Source organism: Leuciscus leuciscus, assembly GCF_965113295.1.
Source record: "Leuciscus leuciscus genome assembly, chromosome: 2".
Lineage (NCBI taxonomy): Eukaryota > Metazoa > Chordata > Actinopteri > Cypriniformes > Leuciscidae > Leuciscus > Leuciscus leuciscus.
Window position 1 is genome coordinate 63,197,145 of NC_138726.1, and position 16,209 is coordinate 63,213,353.

The following is a 16,209-nucleotide window of genomic DNA, read 5'->3' on the forward strand; positions in this document are numbered from 1 at the left end:
ATATTAATGTTAAGCCTACTATGAATATTAAAATACGCCGAACCATGTGTCCTGTATAATAGCTACATGAATGACCTTTGCAGCAAAAAACCCCGCATGAAAATCAGTTCGGTATTCAGTTCGGTATGATTAATTAAATGCGCTGACAGCTCATTGCACCGGCCATACAGATTACACTGAGTGGAGCGGGTGACCGGTCTAAGATGGCGGCCCCACGGCTCACCCGCGCCAGTAGGCAGTAGCGGTCGATAGGGCGTCTATCTATAGGGACGTCCCGCGTGACGTCACGCCATTTGGAGCAGCCATCTTGACGGAATAGAAAAATGCTAAACCGCTGGTGATAATACAGCTCGTCGCGAAATATTCATCTATTGACCAACCTTTGCGGTGATGATTGAAAAATCCTTCCCCGCTGGCGTCCAAATCAAAGAGTTGCTGACCCATCCGGACTCGTGATACCGATAGCCTGCTAAGCTTTTAACTGTTATTTGCTTTTAATGAAGCTCCGGTATAGCGTGATGGGAAGTGAATAAGGTAGCTGTAAATGTCACCGAACTCAATGTCAGGAAGTTTTTCTACACATTTAATGCCTGTAAAAAGAACTTGTGGTGCTTCATATGGATCTATGATTCCTAATTATTTTATCTTCCTCTTGTATATTTCTTTTTATGATGACCTGACGTGAAGAGTTAGCTGACGGCCGCTGCGCTAATAATAGATAGTGGCCAGTGACCGCGACGCTGAAGTGTGTGAGAACAAATGAATAACATCAGTGCGAACCACGAACATTTATTTATTTGGATTAAATATTTAAATATTACATTTTAATCATTCTGTGTCATTTTTCAATGTCAGTCTTTTCACTATTTACATGTTTATGCCCAAAATGCTATAATATTCAAAGTAGTTGACTGTCGTTCTCCTCTACCCTGTGTACATTATTGATTAAAAAGCCTAACCTTAGCCTATTTAAAATCGTTACAGGCACCTCGCGAGCATTCATTCATTCAACTATTTTAAAAGACTGGAATGAACACCAGCACACACAAGCAATCTTTTTTATAGTCAATTTCATTTAAAAAATGTAACAACAGGTATGAAATGTCAGAAAGAGAAAAAAAACGTAATGGGAAGACGAGCATAGGACTGCTGCAGCTTAGTGGATAAATATATTTAGCCGATTTATTATTAAGATTGCACAGTTGGAAAGAAAATATATTTATAGTAACATTTCAGCAGGCTCAAGATAATTAATAGTATACAGTGACCATTATTCATTATTTTAATCAATTCGCAGCCATAAAACGTGATAATCCGCATTCTCATGTATGTGCGCTTGTGCAATAGTATTCCGTCAAAATGGCTGACACGCGGCTAGGGGTCACGTGACTGGGAGATCCCTATATTATGTCTATGGTGCTTACAGCCATAGATATCATATAAAGGCTAGATGTCTCGTCCGCGCTGCTGGCCAATGGAGCTCGACATCCGCACACGGCGGCCATCTTAAGACAGGGTGCTCGCTCACTCATAACATGGTGCATGTACTTTTAAATAACCATAACTTGCTCAATTTTCTACCGATTTTCAAACGGTTTGGTTTGTTATAAACGTCAGAGATGTAGCTATTATACTGCATACATATGAATAATTATGTTCAAAATGTTTAAGCATTCAGAATTATAGCCACGTTATAACGTTTGTAAGAAACCAAACCGTTTGTAAATCCGTCCAGATTTCAGCGAGATAAGAGGATTTGTGTGCATGCTGCTCACTCACCTTAATTCACAGAGCCCTGTCCTAAGATGGCCGCCGGTGATGCCGGAAGTGACTCCGCCTTAAAGGAACACTCCACCGTTTTTTGAAATAGGGCTTATTCACATTCTTTCCTACATTTAGATAGGTGTGCAAATGCATTTTTGTCTCAGTGCATGCATTGTTTTAGTTTGACAGGGTCGGCGTTAGCTTAGCTTAGCACAATGAATGGAATCCTTTGTTGCCAGTTAGCATGGCCTGAGTAAAAGTGATCAAAAAAAAAAAAAAAACCCACGTAATTACTTCTTGTGGCCTGCGTATTCACAACGAGTACAAGAAGCGATCCAGATTAACACTAGGCGATTTCCTAGGCAGATATTGACTTGGGACTATATTAGGGGGAAGCACAGGCGAAGCACTGCTGCTTAGGCGAAGCACTGCTAGTTCGGCGCTGAGATCTAACGCAACACATGAAATCCCACGACTTCCGTCAACATACCGGCGTGAATAGTTGCTGCCTGACTATTTAGCTTACAGTATACGAATGGCGATGAACATGGCTGATTTTGTGAAAGACGAAGAGGGTGACTTCTCAGACAGTCAAGAGCCTGAACCATACCTATTTGAACCAGAGTTTACAGAAGACGAGCTGCGTGCTTTGGAAATAGAACGCCAGGAGGAGGAGGTTGCGATCGCTCAACAGCCTGAGGACGCGAGGATGAGAGTCAACACGAACTGGTGGTGTGAATGTGGGGGAATATGCCAACCTATGCCGACTGAAATAGAGTGTCTGTGCTGTGGCGAGTGGGACAAATTTCTGCCATCGATGACCAGGCTCAGCGCGTCGGATCATGATGAGCGTGCCCGCAGTTGTGTCACATCTACAGAGGATTTCACGGCGCTGATCCATACTGCAGTACTCGATTTTTTTTTTCGGTGTGATAAGGTGAACTGGAAAAAACGGCCAACGCCGAATGGACCAAATGGACAGCTGTCCACAGAGTAAGTGATTATTATAATCATGACGCATGTATAGATCGACCCATATTATACCTGTATTCACATAGAGTTGATGTTTTCACAGGCAATATAGGTTGGTGGCTTATCGTGTTGTGCTGGAGTGGGCCTTGAAGGGTGAGACATTGGGCAGAGGAAATCGAACACCATTGCCATCATGTGTGGTCGTTGCTATTCGTAAAAAATATCCATCAGAGTCTGGTATATATATTGGCTTTCAAGAGGCACAGGAGGCAATAAACATGTTGTAACTGAATTATTGAAATAAAGATTTGATTTCATGAATAAAGTCTTTACAAATCCTGTCATCTCTGTGTACTTGATTTAATAAACCCTGGTAGTGTATTACCAACATGTGATAAAACAGCTTTTACTATAGAAGTATCACATCTATGTCAATGTGCATGATGAATAGCCGTAACAAGAGAAAACAGAGAGAAAACTGAGAAACACTGTTATTTATTATTATGAATAACCATATGAAAATAAAAATACACAAATATATTTTGGATAAGGCACTGAAGGTCTAAAACTAACAGTTGAATCTTGATGTGTGGCCTTCTATGACATCCTCCTTGCTGGGTTTTGGATGGAGGCCAATATTTGCTGCCAGGCACGGGACTTGAATGCGAGATGATGAGTCTTTATATTTGATCGATGGGTCTAGTCTTCTTTTAAGAACATCCTCCATAAGGTCATCTCTGAAATTTTGGGTTGTCTTTGTGTAAATAGGTCTTGCAATCCACTGTTTTGACTGTTTTTGGTACACAATGTTGTGTCTTGGGAGGCCTAAAATTAAAACGGTCATGGATGAGTTATAATAATTTGGTCAGTCGGATATCCATTATCAGAACAAGTATTGTTACATTATAAAACATTAATTTGGTCTGATATAAGTCAAGGCCAGATATTACTTTAAAATCAATAGACATTTCTATTGCTGAAATGTAAAACGTGGTTCAGGTTCTAGTTTATCAGAGTGCGAACATAATTTACCTAATCCATTTTAGATATGAAAAGTAACAATCTTCAATTGGTCATCGGAGAACTTATAATTGGTATATTTTAGGTACTTACCACTTGTTGTTGCTTCCGGTTTACGTGGTGAGTCATGATTTTCATTGTGGTCCATAATGGCCAACATTGTGCGTGCCTGCATGGAATGGTACTCAAAATGCAGGCGCTTCGGGCAGTACTTCAACAGGGCGTTGTGGAAAACCTCGAGTTGTCCTGTTAAAACAAATCAAAATTGACAGTGGACATTAGAAAATGTATACAAGTTACTGAAAGTTGGGTGCTTGATCTGTACAATAGTAGAAATATTCAAGTTGACTAGTGTAAAATGTAAGCACTGGTAAAATTTCCGGGTATGGCCCCTCAATTGCTTAGACATACCTGTGTGCTTGAACAGCGCCATTTGCTTCAGATCTTTCAGTAGACGCGTGTTCAACACAACTTCATAGAGAGCTTTGTAGGCAGGTGAGTCCTGAGGCAACCATTTCTTCTTCCGTTGTTCATCTGATGAGAGGTCAGCGTGGTAGCACTTGTATTCAATTCCGTTTTCCTCCCATCGATGGACACCACATATGTGATGGAGGATGGACGTCCATCGTCTAAGCAACTCCTGATAATTACATTAGAGCACAAACAGATTTTTTTTTTTACATATTCCATTACATTCCTTTCAAAATTAATCTGAAAAAATGCATGCTATAATGTTGTTTGTGTCAACTGTCTGTGATAATAGCCGTTGTACTGTGCATTTTACATCTATTCAATAAGCTTGTACCTTTTCATCTCCTTTAGAGGAGCTACAGCTCCACCACATATGGTTGCTCACGCTTCTTACCCACGGAGCAAGGTCCTTGCAATGTTTACGGTTAGAGGCCATAACCAATTTCTTTTTTATTCCTGAATTATAACAGAAAAATGTTAGAATGAAAGTGGACCTCAGACAACACACATACAATATTTTATTCTCCAATGGTACCTGTCAAACACAGAGTATCACAGAGAACAAAGGAGAATAAGTATTAGGGGTTGGGCATATAATCAGACTAATAGGCTTACCCTTTGCTACATGCCATGGGTCAAACTGATGTGCGATGTCCGGATAGTCTTCTCGCATCATCTTCCTGATGGAGGGATGTCGGTCTGTGGTCACCACTTTCACATTAATCCCTTCATCTAAAAGCTTATCCAGACCTTTTTTGAAACCGATTGGTTCCATGGCGACAGAATTTTTGGCTTGGGTCACCTAAGGGGGACAAGGTTACACATGATGACATTTTAGACCATATTTAATAAATGTTTATGTCCATTATTGACCGTTTTTGTTTTTTTGCTTACCTGAATCAAATCAAAAACAACAATTTGGTTGGTAGAGTCCTCCATGAATGAATATGTGGTGTATTTGCATGAATGGCCTGGGCTGTCGCTCCTCCCATCCCCACAGACATGCACACCCTCACCATCCAGAGTATGGCCGATGAGTCTGGCTTTGATGATGCTTTCCTGCTTCTTGTAGGCTTCGCTGATGACAGGAATGAGGTAGCTTGACTGTATGGTGTAAAATGCGGATTTTTGTGGTAGCTGAAGATTCAATAGCCCAGCCCAGTCTGCAATGTCTGTGTATGTTGCACCTGTGAAAAGTGTGGCTGCTGCTGAAAGGAGGTTATTTTCAGCCATTCCCCGAGTATTGGGACATGACTCCCATTCCCCAGTGTGTCCATTGTTGCATTTCCATGTGATTTGTATTCTGCTGGCAAATGTTTTTATGTTCTGGTTGAGGTCGCACATTGCTACTCCGCAAATTGTACATTTTTGAAAGAGTTCCATTAGTTTGGTCTCGTTTACCATCCACTTCCTTTCCTTCCATCCTCGGTGTGGTCCTGACAGGCTTGCTGAGCTTCCTGTGGTGGAGGTGGAGGGGCTTGATAGAGGAACAAAACTGATGTCCGCTGGGTCAGTAGCCGGCTCTGAGGTCATGCTGACATCAAAGGCAGATGTTGAGCTGATGTCCATTTCACCAGATACAATATGGTGTGGTTCCTGTTGTTGAAAAATCCACATTGAATTATGTTATTACTCACATTTGCATTCTAGTGTTTGAGTACAATGTGTTTGTCACCTCACATAAAATTACTTAGAGTGAACTGGCATTCATTTGACTGCTCTATGCCTGCATTTGAACGTGTTTCACGTAAATACCAGCATAATGAATAAAAAAAAATCACTGTAACCTTTTCATAATTTCAATCATGAATCAAAGATATCACGCAACTTGGCCACTCACATCAAAGGTTAGACTCATTCTTGGACCGCACACAGCCGTCATGGAGGACAAAGACGCACTGTCCTGCAAAATAAATATATTTCATGTTATTTAGTAGTTTTTGCATTCATACAGTACATGTAACTGAAACATGAAAAAGGGTTCATCAGCCTACCGATTGTTGTGTCCATGTGGGTGCAAGGGCAATCCATGGCTTAGTACATGTTGCTATCTGTGCAGAAGTCGTCAGTTGCAAAGGCAATGGAACTTTGAACATGGCAGTTTGGGATTTCTGGGGGGTTGATTGTGGTAAATCCACAAATTGGTCAAAGGATTCCTCAGGTTCTGATAGCTCTTGCAGTTCATCACTCAGTTTAACCTGATTGTCACAATAAATGAAAAGTGTTACTCTACAAAGGCAAAACCTACAGGAACATGATTCAACATCACATGAATGCAATGTCATATTGGATATTCCTTGCCATTCATTAGAGCAAGGTGAAGGTAGTATCATAGAACTGATTATGCATTATGAAATTAGAGACTGGACACTATCAGTGTTTGGTGAAGGAAGATAAGGCCTCCAGCCTACATTATCTAGAGTTACTACCAGTGCTAATGTACTACTCTGTCAACTGACAGTATAGGATCTATAAAAAAAAAAAATTAAAAAAAATTAAAAAAAAAAATAATATTATATATATATATATATATATATATATATATATATATATATATATATATATATATATATATATATGTATGTGTGTATGTGTGTGTGTTACATAAACAATGAATACTGTTCTGCTACATCCTTTGGTCAAAATGCTAGTAGCCTTCTCCTCTCTAGTAGTTATACTAAAACTCCTGAGTCTAACTCGTTGAGAGAAAAATATAGAAAACTTAGCCCTCAGTCATTTCATTTTACAGGTCACGATAACAGCGATTTTTATTTTAGTTTGTTTGTTCATGCTAAACAGGTTGAATTCAACATGAGATTCGTAGTCTAGTCTAGATAGTATTCTAGTCTATCCGTAGTCTAGTGCAGCATCTATTTTACAACCGAATAAAGACAGATTAACATAAGGAAGACAAATAAAAGACAACTTACATGTGCACTTTGTTCTGCCTGTGCTTTGAAAATAGATGGGACGGCCGTATCTTTCAGACGTAGTACTGCTACCGTCTTTCTGGACCCATATTCCATTTTTTCTAAGTAGTCCTCTGGTGCAAAATGTTCTTCGCAAACACGATACTGATTTATTTTGTTGAGAGGCGTTGAAGTACATATCTCCAGAGCTGCTAGCCATTTATTTCTCAGTTCCAGATTTGAAGGAATTCTGTGAAACATTACATTCGTGTATGTCCTTTGCTTATTCTCACAACCTTTTGCTACGCAGGTAATTACCATGTTTGCTGTAACTTCACAAAATAAAGAATCCAAAAGCGAAGACACTCGGTGCAGGTCACGCTGGTATGTTCTTCTTCATCTGTTTTTTTGACGCGTTGCACGCCGGTATGTTGACGGAAGTCGTGGGATTTCATGTGTTGCGTGAGATCTCAGCGCCGAACTAGCAGTGCTTCGCCTAAGCAGCAGTGCTTCGCCTGTGCTTCCCCCTAATATAGTCCCAAGTCAATATCTGCCTAGGAAATCGCCTAGTGTTAATCTGGATCGCTTCTTGTACTCGTTGTGAATACGCAGGCCACAAGAAGTAATTACGTGGGTTTTTTTTTTTTTTTTGATCACTTTTACTCAGGCCATGCTAACTGGCAACAAAGGATTCCATTCATTGTGCTAAGCTAAGCTAACGCCGACCCTGTCAAACTAAAACAATGCATGCACTGAGACAAAAATGCATTTGCACACCTATCTAAATGTAGGAAAGAATGTGAATAAGCCCTATTTCAAAAAACGGTGGAGTGTTCCTTTAAGACATCTAGCCTTTATATGATATCTATGCTTACAGCTGTCTACTGTTTAATTTATTATTTTATTTTTGTTGCAAAACATACAGAGATTACACGTTTATGACATACACCTTTGTATAGCCTACAATATACAAAATGTATTTATAATATGTTCAATGTCATAAGAATACTAATCAGAAAAGAACAAGCTGAAGACTAAAATAAATTAAAGAAAAAAAGATAGAGAAAAAGAACATGAGGGAAAGATATTAATATATACATCAGTTACATTGTACACATTCATGTTATGTTAAAATAAGTTTCATAAGAAATGTTAGAATGAAGGGTCCAAATCATAGACAGTATAAGAGGTCCAAATATGAGACGGCGCTGCGTTGTCATGGGAACATCCCAGGTGAAAATAATGAGGAAATTACATTGGCTTTCGTTGCTCCCTTCATCAAGTCCGTTCCAAACGGCTACATAATGGCACACAAGTGCCCCGCTCCCTCCAAAGTGCCCACGTCAAGGGCTCTGCCGTCTGCCCTTTTAAGGGAGTAACGTTAGGGCATAGGTAATGCTCACGAGCAATAAAAACCGTCCCAGCCGGGTCCGTCACTTATTGGGTTCCCCGGAAACATTTCCGTTGTGTTCTGTCCTATTTGCAGCGCGTTTCTGTATTTGTTTGTGTTGTGAACTTTTGCAGCGCGTTTCTGTATTTGGTTGTGTTGTGAGTATTTGGAGCACACATGTGTTGTGAAACTGATGAAGATGTTTTCTTAATTTGCAGGTGTTTTTCTATTTGCATGTGTTTTCTTCAGTTGCAACGCGTTGAGCTCTCTCGGCCACCGTAGTTTGGTTACAATCAGTCCATCTTTTCTTAAATACGCGTCTGAAATTATTTTGAAGATTACATTTAAAATTAAATGTCACATTTTTTTAACTAGGAAATTAGGGTGTTACTTTCCTAGAGATAACATTGTGCATGGTTAGTCATGATAACAATCTTTACTTGTGATCAATATTGTTTAACCAACTATACCAGTACTTCCAGCAGTTAATGAATTTCTAGATGGTAGAAGCGTACGCAGACACCTGACTGTGACTATATTACTCACAAGTTTTATTATAAACAATTCTTTATTTGTTCATCATGGTGATGGCCGGTTGATTGTGTGTTAAAGTGTTTCTCATTATAAACGCCGGTTAAATTTCTTCTTTTATTGTCAAAATATTCATGTTTTGAATAATAAGCTGTACACATAGTGTGATCAAAATGAAGATGGCATTTGATTTCCTCAGTATTTTGTTGTATCAGCATACTTGGAACATAATTCACCAACCAGCCATCCAACTTAAAGGGTTAGTTCACCCAAAAATTAAAGCTCTGTCAGTAATTACTCTCCCTCATGTTGTTCCAACCCCGTCAGACTCTCGGTCATCTTCGGAACACAAATGAAGATGTTTTTGATGAAATCTGAGAGCTGTCTCACTCCTTCATAGGCTTCTGGGCAATTTCATTCTGCCAGTCCAGAAAAGTTAGTAAAGACAATGTTTAAATAGTCCAAGTGACTACAGTGGCTCAACCTTAAGTTTATCAAGCGTTGAGAATACTTTTTGTGTGCAAAAAAATTAAATAAATAAATAACGACTTTATTCAACTATTCATTTTCTTCCGTGTTGGTCTCTGACGTGAGTTCACAAGAGGGCATGCGCGAGAACTGAGATGACGACGCTCACGATCATTTGATGGGAAAGTGTGAAAGGTAAGCCATTCATTTTGCAGCATTGGTAAGGCACTATTACGTTTTCTCGTTGGTTTCTCACGATTCGGACATCCAGGAAATGCACACTTTAGAACCATTTTAAACATTGAGACTCTTCTGTGTCATCTTCTCAGCTCTCGCGCATGCGTCGTGGCGCTCTCGTGAACTCAAATCAGAGGCCCACGCAGAAGAAAATGAATAGTTGAATAAAGTCGTTATTTTTGTGGGCGTATTCTCGTCGCTTGATAAACTTAAGGTTGAGCCACTGTCGTCACTTGGACTATTTTAACAATCTTTTTACTAACTTTTCTGGACAGGCAGAATGAAATTGCCTAGAAGCCTATGAAGGAGTGAGACAGCTCTCAGATTTAATCAAAAATATCTTAATTTGTGTTCCGAAGATGAACGAAAGTCTTACGGGGTTGGAACAACATGAGAGAGAGTAATTACTGACAGAAATTTCATTTTTAGGTGAACTAACCCTTTAACATCAACCAACTGAACAACCAAAAAACTGAACAACAAACAAATTGAACAACGAACTATCCAACCAGCCGAACAGCGAACTATTCAACCAACCGAACAACGAACTATTCAACCAGCCGAACAGCCAACTATCCAACCAGTCGAACAGGCAACTATCAAACCAACCGAACAACCAACTATCCAACCAACCGAACAACCAACTATCCAACCAACCGAACAACCAACTATCCAACCAGCCGAACAACGAACTATCCAACCAACCGAACAGCCAACTATCCAACCAACCGAACAATGAACTATCCAACCAACCGAACAACCAACTATCCAACCAACCGAACAACCAACTATCCAACCAGCCGAACAACCAACTATCCAACCAACTGAACAACCAACTATTCAACCAACCGAACAACCAACTATCCAACCAGCCGAACAACGAACTATTCAACCAACCGAACAACCAACTATTCAACCAACCGAACAACCAACTATCCAACCAGCCAAACAACGAACTATTCAACCAGCCGAACAACGAACTATTCAACCAGCCGAACAATGAACTATTCAATCAGCCGAACAGCCAACTGAGCAACCAACCGAACAGCCAACTATCCAACCAGCCGAACAGCCAACTATCCAACCTGCCAAACAACGAACTATTCAACCAACCGAACAACGAACTATTCAACCAACCGAACAACGAACTATTCAACCAACCGAATAACCAACTATCCAACCAGCCGAACAACGAACTATTCAACCAGCCGAACAATGAACTATTCAACCAGCCGAACAGCCAACTGAGCAACCAACCGAACAGCCAACTATCCAACCAGCCGAACAGCCAACTATCCAACCAGCCGAACAACCAACTATCCAACCAGCCGAACAGCCAACTATCCAACCAGCCGAACAACCAACTATCCAACCAGCCAAACAGCCAACTATCCAACCAACCGAACAATGAACTATCCAACCAACCGAACAGCCAACTATCCAACCAACCGAACAGCCAACTATCCAACCAGCCAAACAGCCAACTATCCAACCAACCGAACAGCCAACTATCCAACCAGCCAAACAGCCAACTATCCAACCAGCCAAACAGCCAACTATCCAACCAACCGAACAGCCAACTATCCAACCAGCCAAACAGCCAACTATCCAACCAGCCAAACAGCCAACTATCCAACCAGCCAAACAGCCAACTATCCAACCAACCGAACAGCCAACTATCCAACCAGTCGAACAGCCAACTATCCAACCAGTCGAACAGCCAACTATCCAACCAGCCGAACAGCCAACTATCCAACCAGTCGAACAGCCAACTATCCAACCAGCCAACTATCCAACCAGTCGAACAGCCAACTGAGCAACCAACCGAACAGCCAACTATCCAACCAGCCGAACAGCCAACTATCCAACCAACCGAACAGCCAACTATCCAACCAACCGAACAGCCAACTTTCCAACCAGCCAACTATCCAACCAGTCGAACAGCCAACTATCCAACCAGTCGAACAGCCAACTATCCAACCAGCCAAACAGCCAACTATCCAACCAGCCGAACAACCAACTATCCAACCAGCCAAACAGCCAACTATCCAACCAACCGAACAGCCAACTATCCAACCAGCCAACTATCCAACCAGCCAAACAGCCAACTATCCAACCAACCGAACAGCCAACTATCCAACCAGTCGAACAGCCAACTATCCAACCAGTCGAACAGCCAACTATCCAACCAGCCGAACAGCCAACTATCCAACCAACCGAACAGCCAACTATCCAACCAACCGAACAGCCAACTTTCCAACCAGCCAACTATCCAACCAGTCGAACAGCCAACTATCCAACCAGTCGAACAGCCAACTGAGCAACAAACCAACCGAACAACCTATCAACTGAAAAATCAAACAAGCACTGTGCTCAAATTCAGGTTTCTACTTGATGGACATGACTATACTGTTCCAGGAACACCAACACATTTTCATTATATTTCTGCTTATCACATCATTTCACATTACAAACAAATCAGACGTCAGATTCAGACTAATTAGAAAAGGAAAAAAAATTTTTCACCAGAACTTTGAGGCTTTAATGCAAAACATGAATATTCTGACAATAAAGAAGAAATTTAACCGGCATTTATAATGAGAAACACGTTAACACACAATACAACCGGCCATCACCATGATGAACAAATAAATAATTGTTTATTATAAAACTTGTGAGTAATATAGTCACAGTCAGGTGTCTGCGTATGCTTCTACTGTCTAGAAATTCATGGCACAAAAACATGATTTCATAGTTTTGACTGCTGGAAGTAATAGTATAGTTGGTTATTGATCACAAGTAAGATTGTTATCATGACTAACCGGCATGCACAATGTTATCTCTAGGAAATGTAACACCATAATAAGATAAAGTATCACCTTTGGATGGAAATATAGTGTTAAGACATTAACTAAGATAAATACATGCTGTAGAAGTATTGTTCATTGTTAGCTCATCTTAACTAATGTAATTAACTAATATTAATAATATTGTATATAACATTTTACAATAAGGCTTCCTTAGTTAACAGCAGTTATCTACTTTAGTTTACTTAAACTAACATTGAACAATACTTCTACAGCGTTTATTAATCTTAGGTAATGTTAATTCTGTTACGTCCTGTGACGTAGTCTTGTTTATATTGTGCTGGTGATTTTTTTCTCCCTGTCTTCTATCTCTCTCTCTCTCTCTGTTTAGACTGTGTGAGTTTAAATGATTAAACCGTAGGGAGACGGGCGCCAATTTATTTGGATTGTAAAATGTTATGTACAATATTATTAATATTAGTTAATTACATTAGTTAATATGAGCTAACAATGAACAATACTTCTACAGCATTTATTTATCTTAGTTAATGTCTTAACACTATATTTCCATCCAAAGGTGATACTTTATCTTATGCGCAAAATGATCATATCTCATTTACTTGGAAATTAGGGTGTTACATTTCCTAGAGATAACATTGTGCATGCCGGTTAGTCATGATAACAATCTTACTTGTGATCAATAACCAACTATACTATTACTTCCAGCAGTCAAAACTATGAAATCATGTTTTTTGTGCCATGAATTTCTAGATGGTAGAAGCGTACGCAGACACCTGACTGTGACTATATTACTCACAAGTTTTATTATAAACAATTCTTTATTTGTTCATCATGGTGATGGCCGGTTGATTGTGTGTTAAAGTGTTTCTCATTATAAACGCCTCCACAACCGGTTGAATTTCTTCTTTTATTGTCAGAATATTCATGTTTTGAATAATAAGCTGTACACATAGAGTGATCAAAATGAACAATATTTTGTTGTATCAACATACTTGGAATATCATTCACTAACCAGCCAACCAACTTAAAGGGTTAGTTCACCCAAAAATGAAAGTTCTGTCAGTAATTACTCTCCCTCATGTTGTTCCAACCCCGTCAGACTCTCGGTCATCTTCGGAACACAAATAAAGATATTTATGATGAAATCTGAGAGCTGTCTCACTCCTTCATGGGCTTCTAGGCAATTTCATTCTGCCAGTCCAGAAAAGTTAGTAAAGACAATGTTTAAAATAGTCCAAGTGACTACATTTGCTCAACCTTAAGTTTATCAAGCGTTGAGAATACTTTTTGTGAGCAAAAAAATAAATAAATAAATAACGACTTTATTCAACTATCCATTTTCTTCTGTGTGGGTCTCAGACAAAAAGTATTCTCATCGCTTGATTAAGCCTGAGCCACTGTAGTCACTTGGACTATTTTAACAATCTTTTTACTAACAAACCAACAAATTGAACAACCAACTATCCAACCAACCGAACAACCAAACGAACAACCAAACGAACAACCAGCCGAACAACCAATTGAACAACCAACTATCCAACCGAACAACCAACAAACTGAACAGCCAACTATCCAATCAACCGAACAACCAACTGACCAACAAATCAACCGAACAACCAACAAACCAACCGAACAACCAACAAATTGAACAACCAACTATCCAACCAACCGAACAACCACTTAACAACCAACTATCCAACAGAACAACCAACAAACTGAACAACCAACTATCCAACCAACCGAACAACCAACCAACCAACCAATTAACAAACTGAACAACCAACTATCCAACCAACCGAACAACCACCTAACCAGCCTAACAACCAACAAAATGAACAACTAGCTATCCAACCAGCCGAACAGCCAACTGAGCAACAAACCAACCGAACAACCAATCAACTGAAAAATCAAACAAGCACTGTGCTCAAGTTCAGGTTTCTACTTGATTGACGTGACTACTGTTCCAGGAACACCAACACATTTTCATAATATTTCTGCTTATCACATCGTTTCACATTACAAACAAATCAGACGTCAGATTCAGACTAATTAGAAAAAAAAACAAGAAAATCTTCTTAATGTTTTACAAGAAGAAAATGTTTTTCACCAGAACTTTTTGACGGGTATTTTTGGAAATGTGCACGTACGCATGGTCTTGCTTTCTTTAATTTGTTCTTCCTGAAGGTGAGGCTTTAATGGATGGCGGAAAACTATTCTGCAGTGATCCGTAAAAGTTTTTAAAAACTCGCACAAAAACATTTTGTCTGCATTCCAGCAAACAGGAGCGTTATGAAAGCATGAATGTCAAACGCACAAATATGCCCTAACATCCCTGACTCATGTAAAACATTGCTGAAGAACCCTTATACAGTAGTTCATATATCTACACTGTATTGTAAGAATATGCACATTTTAATAAGATATAACCTACACATTTATGAACATTTTAAAATTGGGAGTTTGCTTTACTAGAAAAACCATCAGGACATCTTCTGACCCATATTTGAAGAAGACCGGATTAACTTAAAGTAGTTTCATGCCGTCGTTGACTGGGTCAGTCACTTTTTTTTAAATGCCTGTAAGTTTAAACCCTTTTGACAATTCTGAAAACCAGGTGCAAATATAACTCTGGATTTTTTTTCCACTCATTCATAAATGCAGAAACTTGAGTGACCAGCTCGACCTCAGTACAATTCTCTTTCTACCTAGAACAAGTTTGACAATATATTTTATGAGAAATTTTGGTAGCACTTTACAGTAAGGTATCATTTATTAACATTAATTAATGCATTAACTAACATGAACCAACAATGAATGAGCAATATATTTGAGCTTACAGTGGATACAGTATGTTAACAAAAACTTTTGTTTTTAATTGTATGTTGGAATTAACATTAACTAAGATGAATAAACGCTGTAGAAGTATTGTTCGTTGTTAAGTAAACTAAAGTAGATAACTGCTGTTAACTAATGAAGCCTTATTGTAAAATGTTACCCAATAAACAATAATATTAAAATTAGTTAATTTCATTAGTTAAGATGAACTAACAATGAACAATACTTCTACAGCATTTCCATCCAAAGGTGCTAATTTATCTTATGCGCAAAATTGTCATATCTAATAAAACCTTTCCAAATAAAGCACCGTTTCCATCCAGTGAGCCGAAGAGAACAGATTCGTCACTTCCTGATAAACTGGAGCTAAATATCACTAAGAAAGTAGGGGAAGCCCCGGTATACAGGCCTAATAATTGTCTTATATGATAAATGACTTGTCTCAGTCACAGGGCGCACAGACGAAACGCAGTAAACGTGTTTGCTCTCGGGGGCGGATGCTGCTGTTCGGGAATGCAGTCGTGTTAGACAGTTCTGGAAGGGAAATACTGAACCACACTGACGACAGACTTTGATCAGGCTTTTCAAAATGACCAAAACAGCATTTCAGATGCTTTGCAACGAGATCGGTCGACTGGTTAGTCCAGTTATCCCACTTGTCCCATCGCGCAAAGTCACATGAATAATTTTTTTATTTTTTTATGCACATCGGCGATTTATTTTTATTTTTTTTATTTATTTTTTTATCGTAGTTTATGCACATTTATTCTTATTCTATTCTGTA

The 16,209-nt window shown here is 39.3% G+C and overlaps 1 protein-coding gene across 1 annotated transcript; it reads right to left on the reverse strand.

Moving 5' to 3' along the window:
- Nucleotides 1–3,304: 3,304 nt before the first annotated feature.
- On the reverse strand, nucleotides 3,305–7,940 carry LOC309483565 (uncharacterized protein; the record flags this gene model as incomplete). The annotated part of the gene is made up of 9 exons (XM_082149459.1): nucleotides 7,158–7,940; nucleotides 6,222–6,425; nucleotides 6,068–6,130; nucleotides 5,122–5,823; nucleotides 4,843–5,029; nucleotides 4,562–4,683; nucleotides 4,168–4,396; nucleotides 3,850–4,002; nucleotides 3,305–3,561 (listed from the first exon to the last, which is right to left on the reverse strand). Exons 1-9 carry the CDS (start codon nucleotides 7,455–7,457, stop codon nucleotides 3,305–3,307), a joined length of 2,217 nt encoding a protein of 738 aa, XP_082005585.1. The 5' UTR covers nucleotides 7,458–7,940.
- Between the last annotated feature and the right edge of the window lie 8,269 nt (nucleotides 7,941–16,209).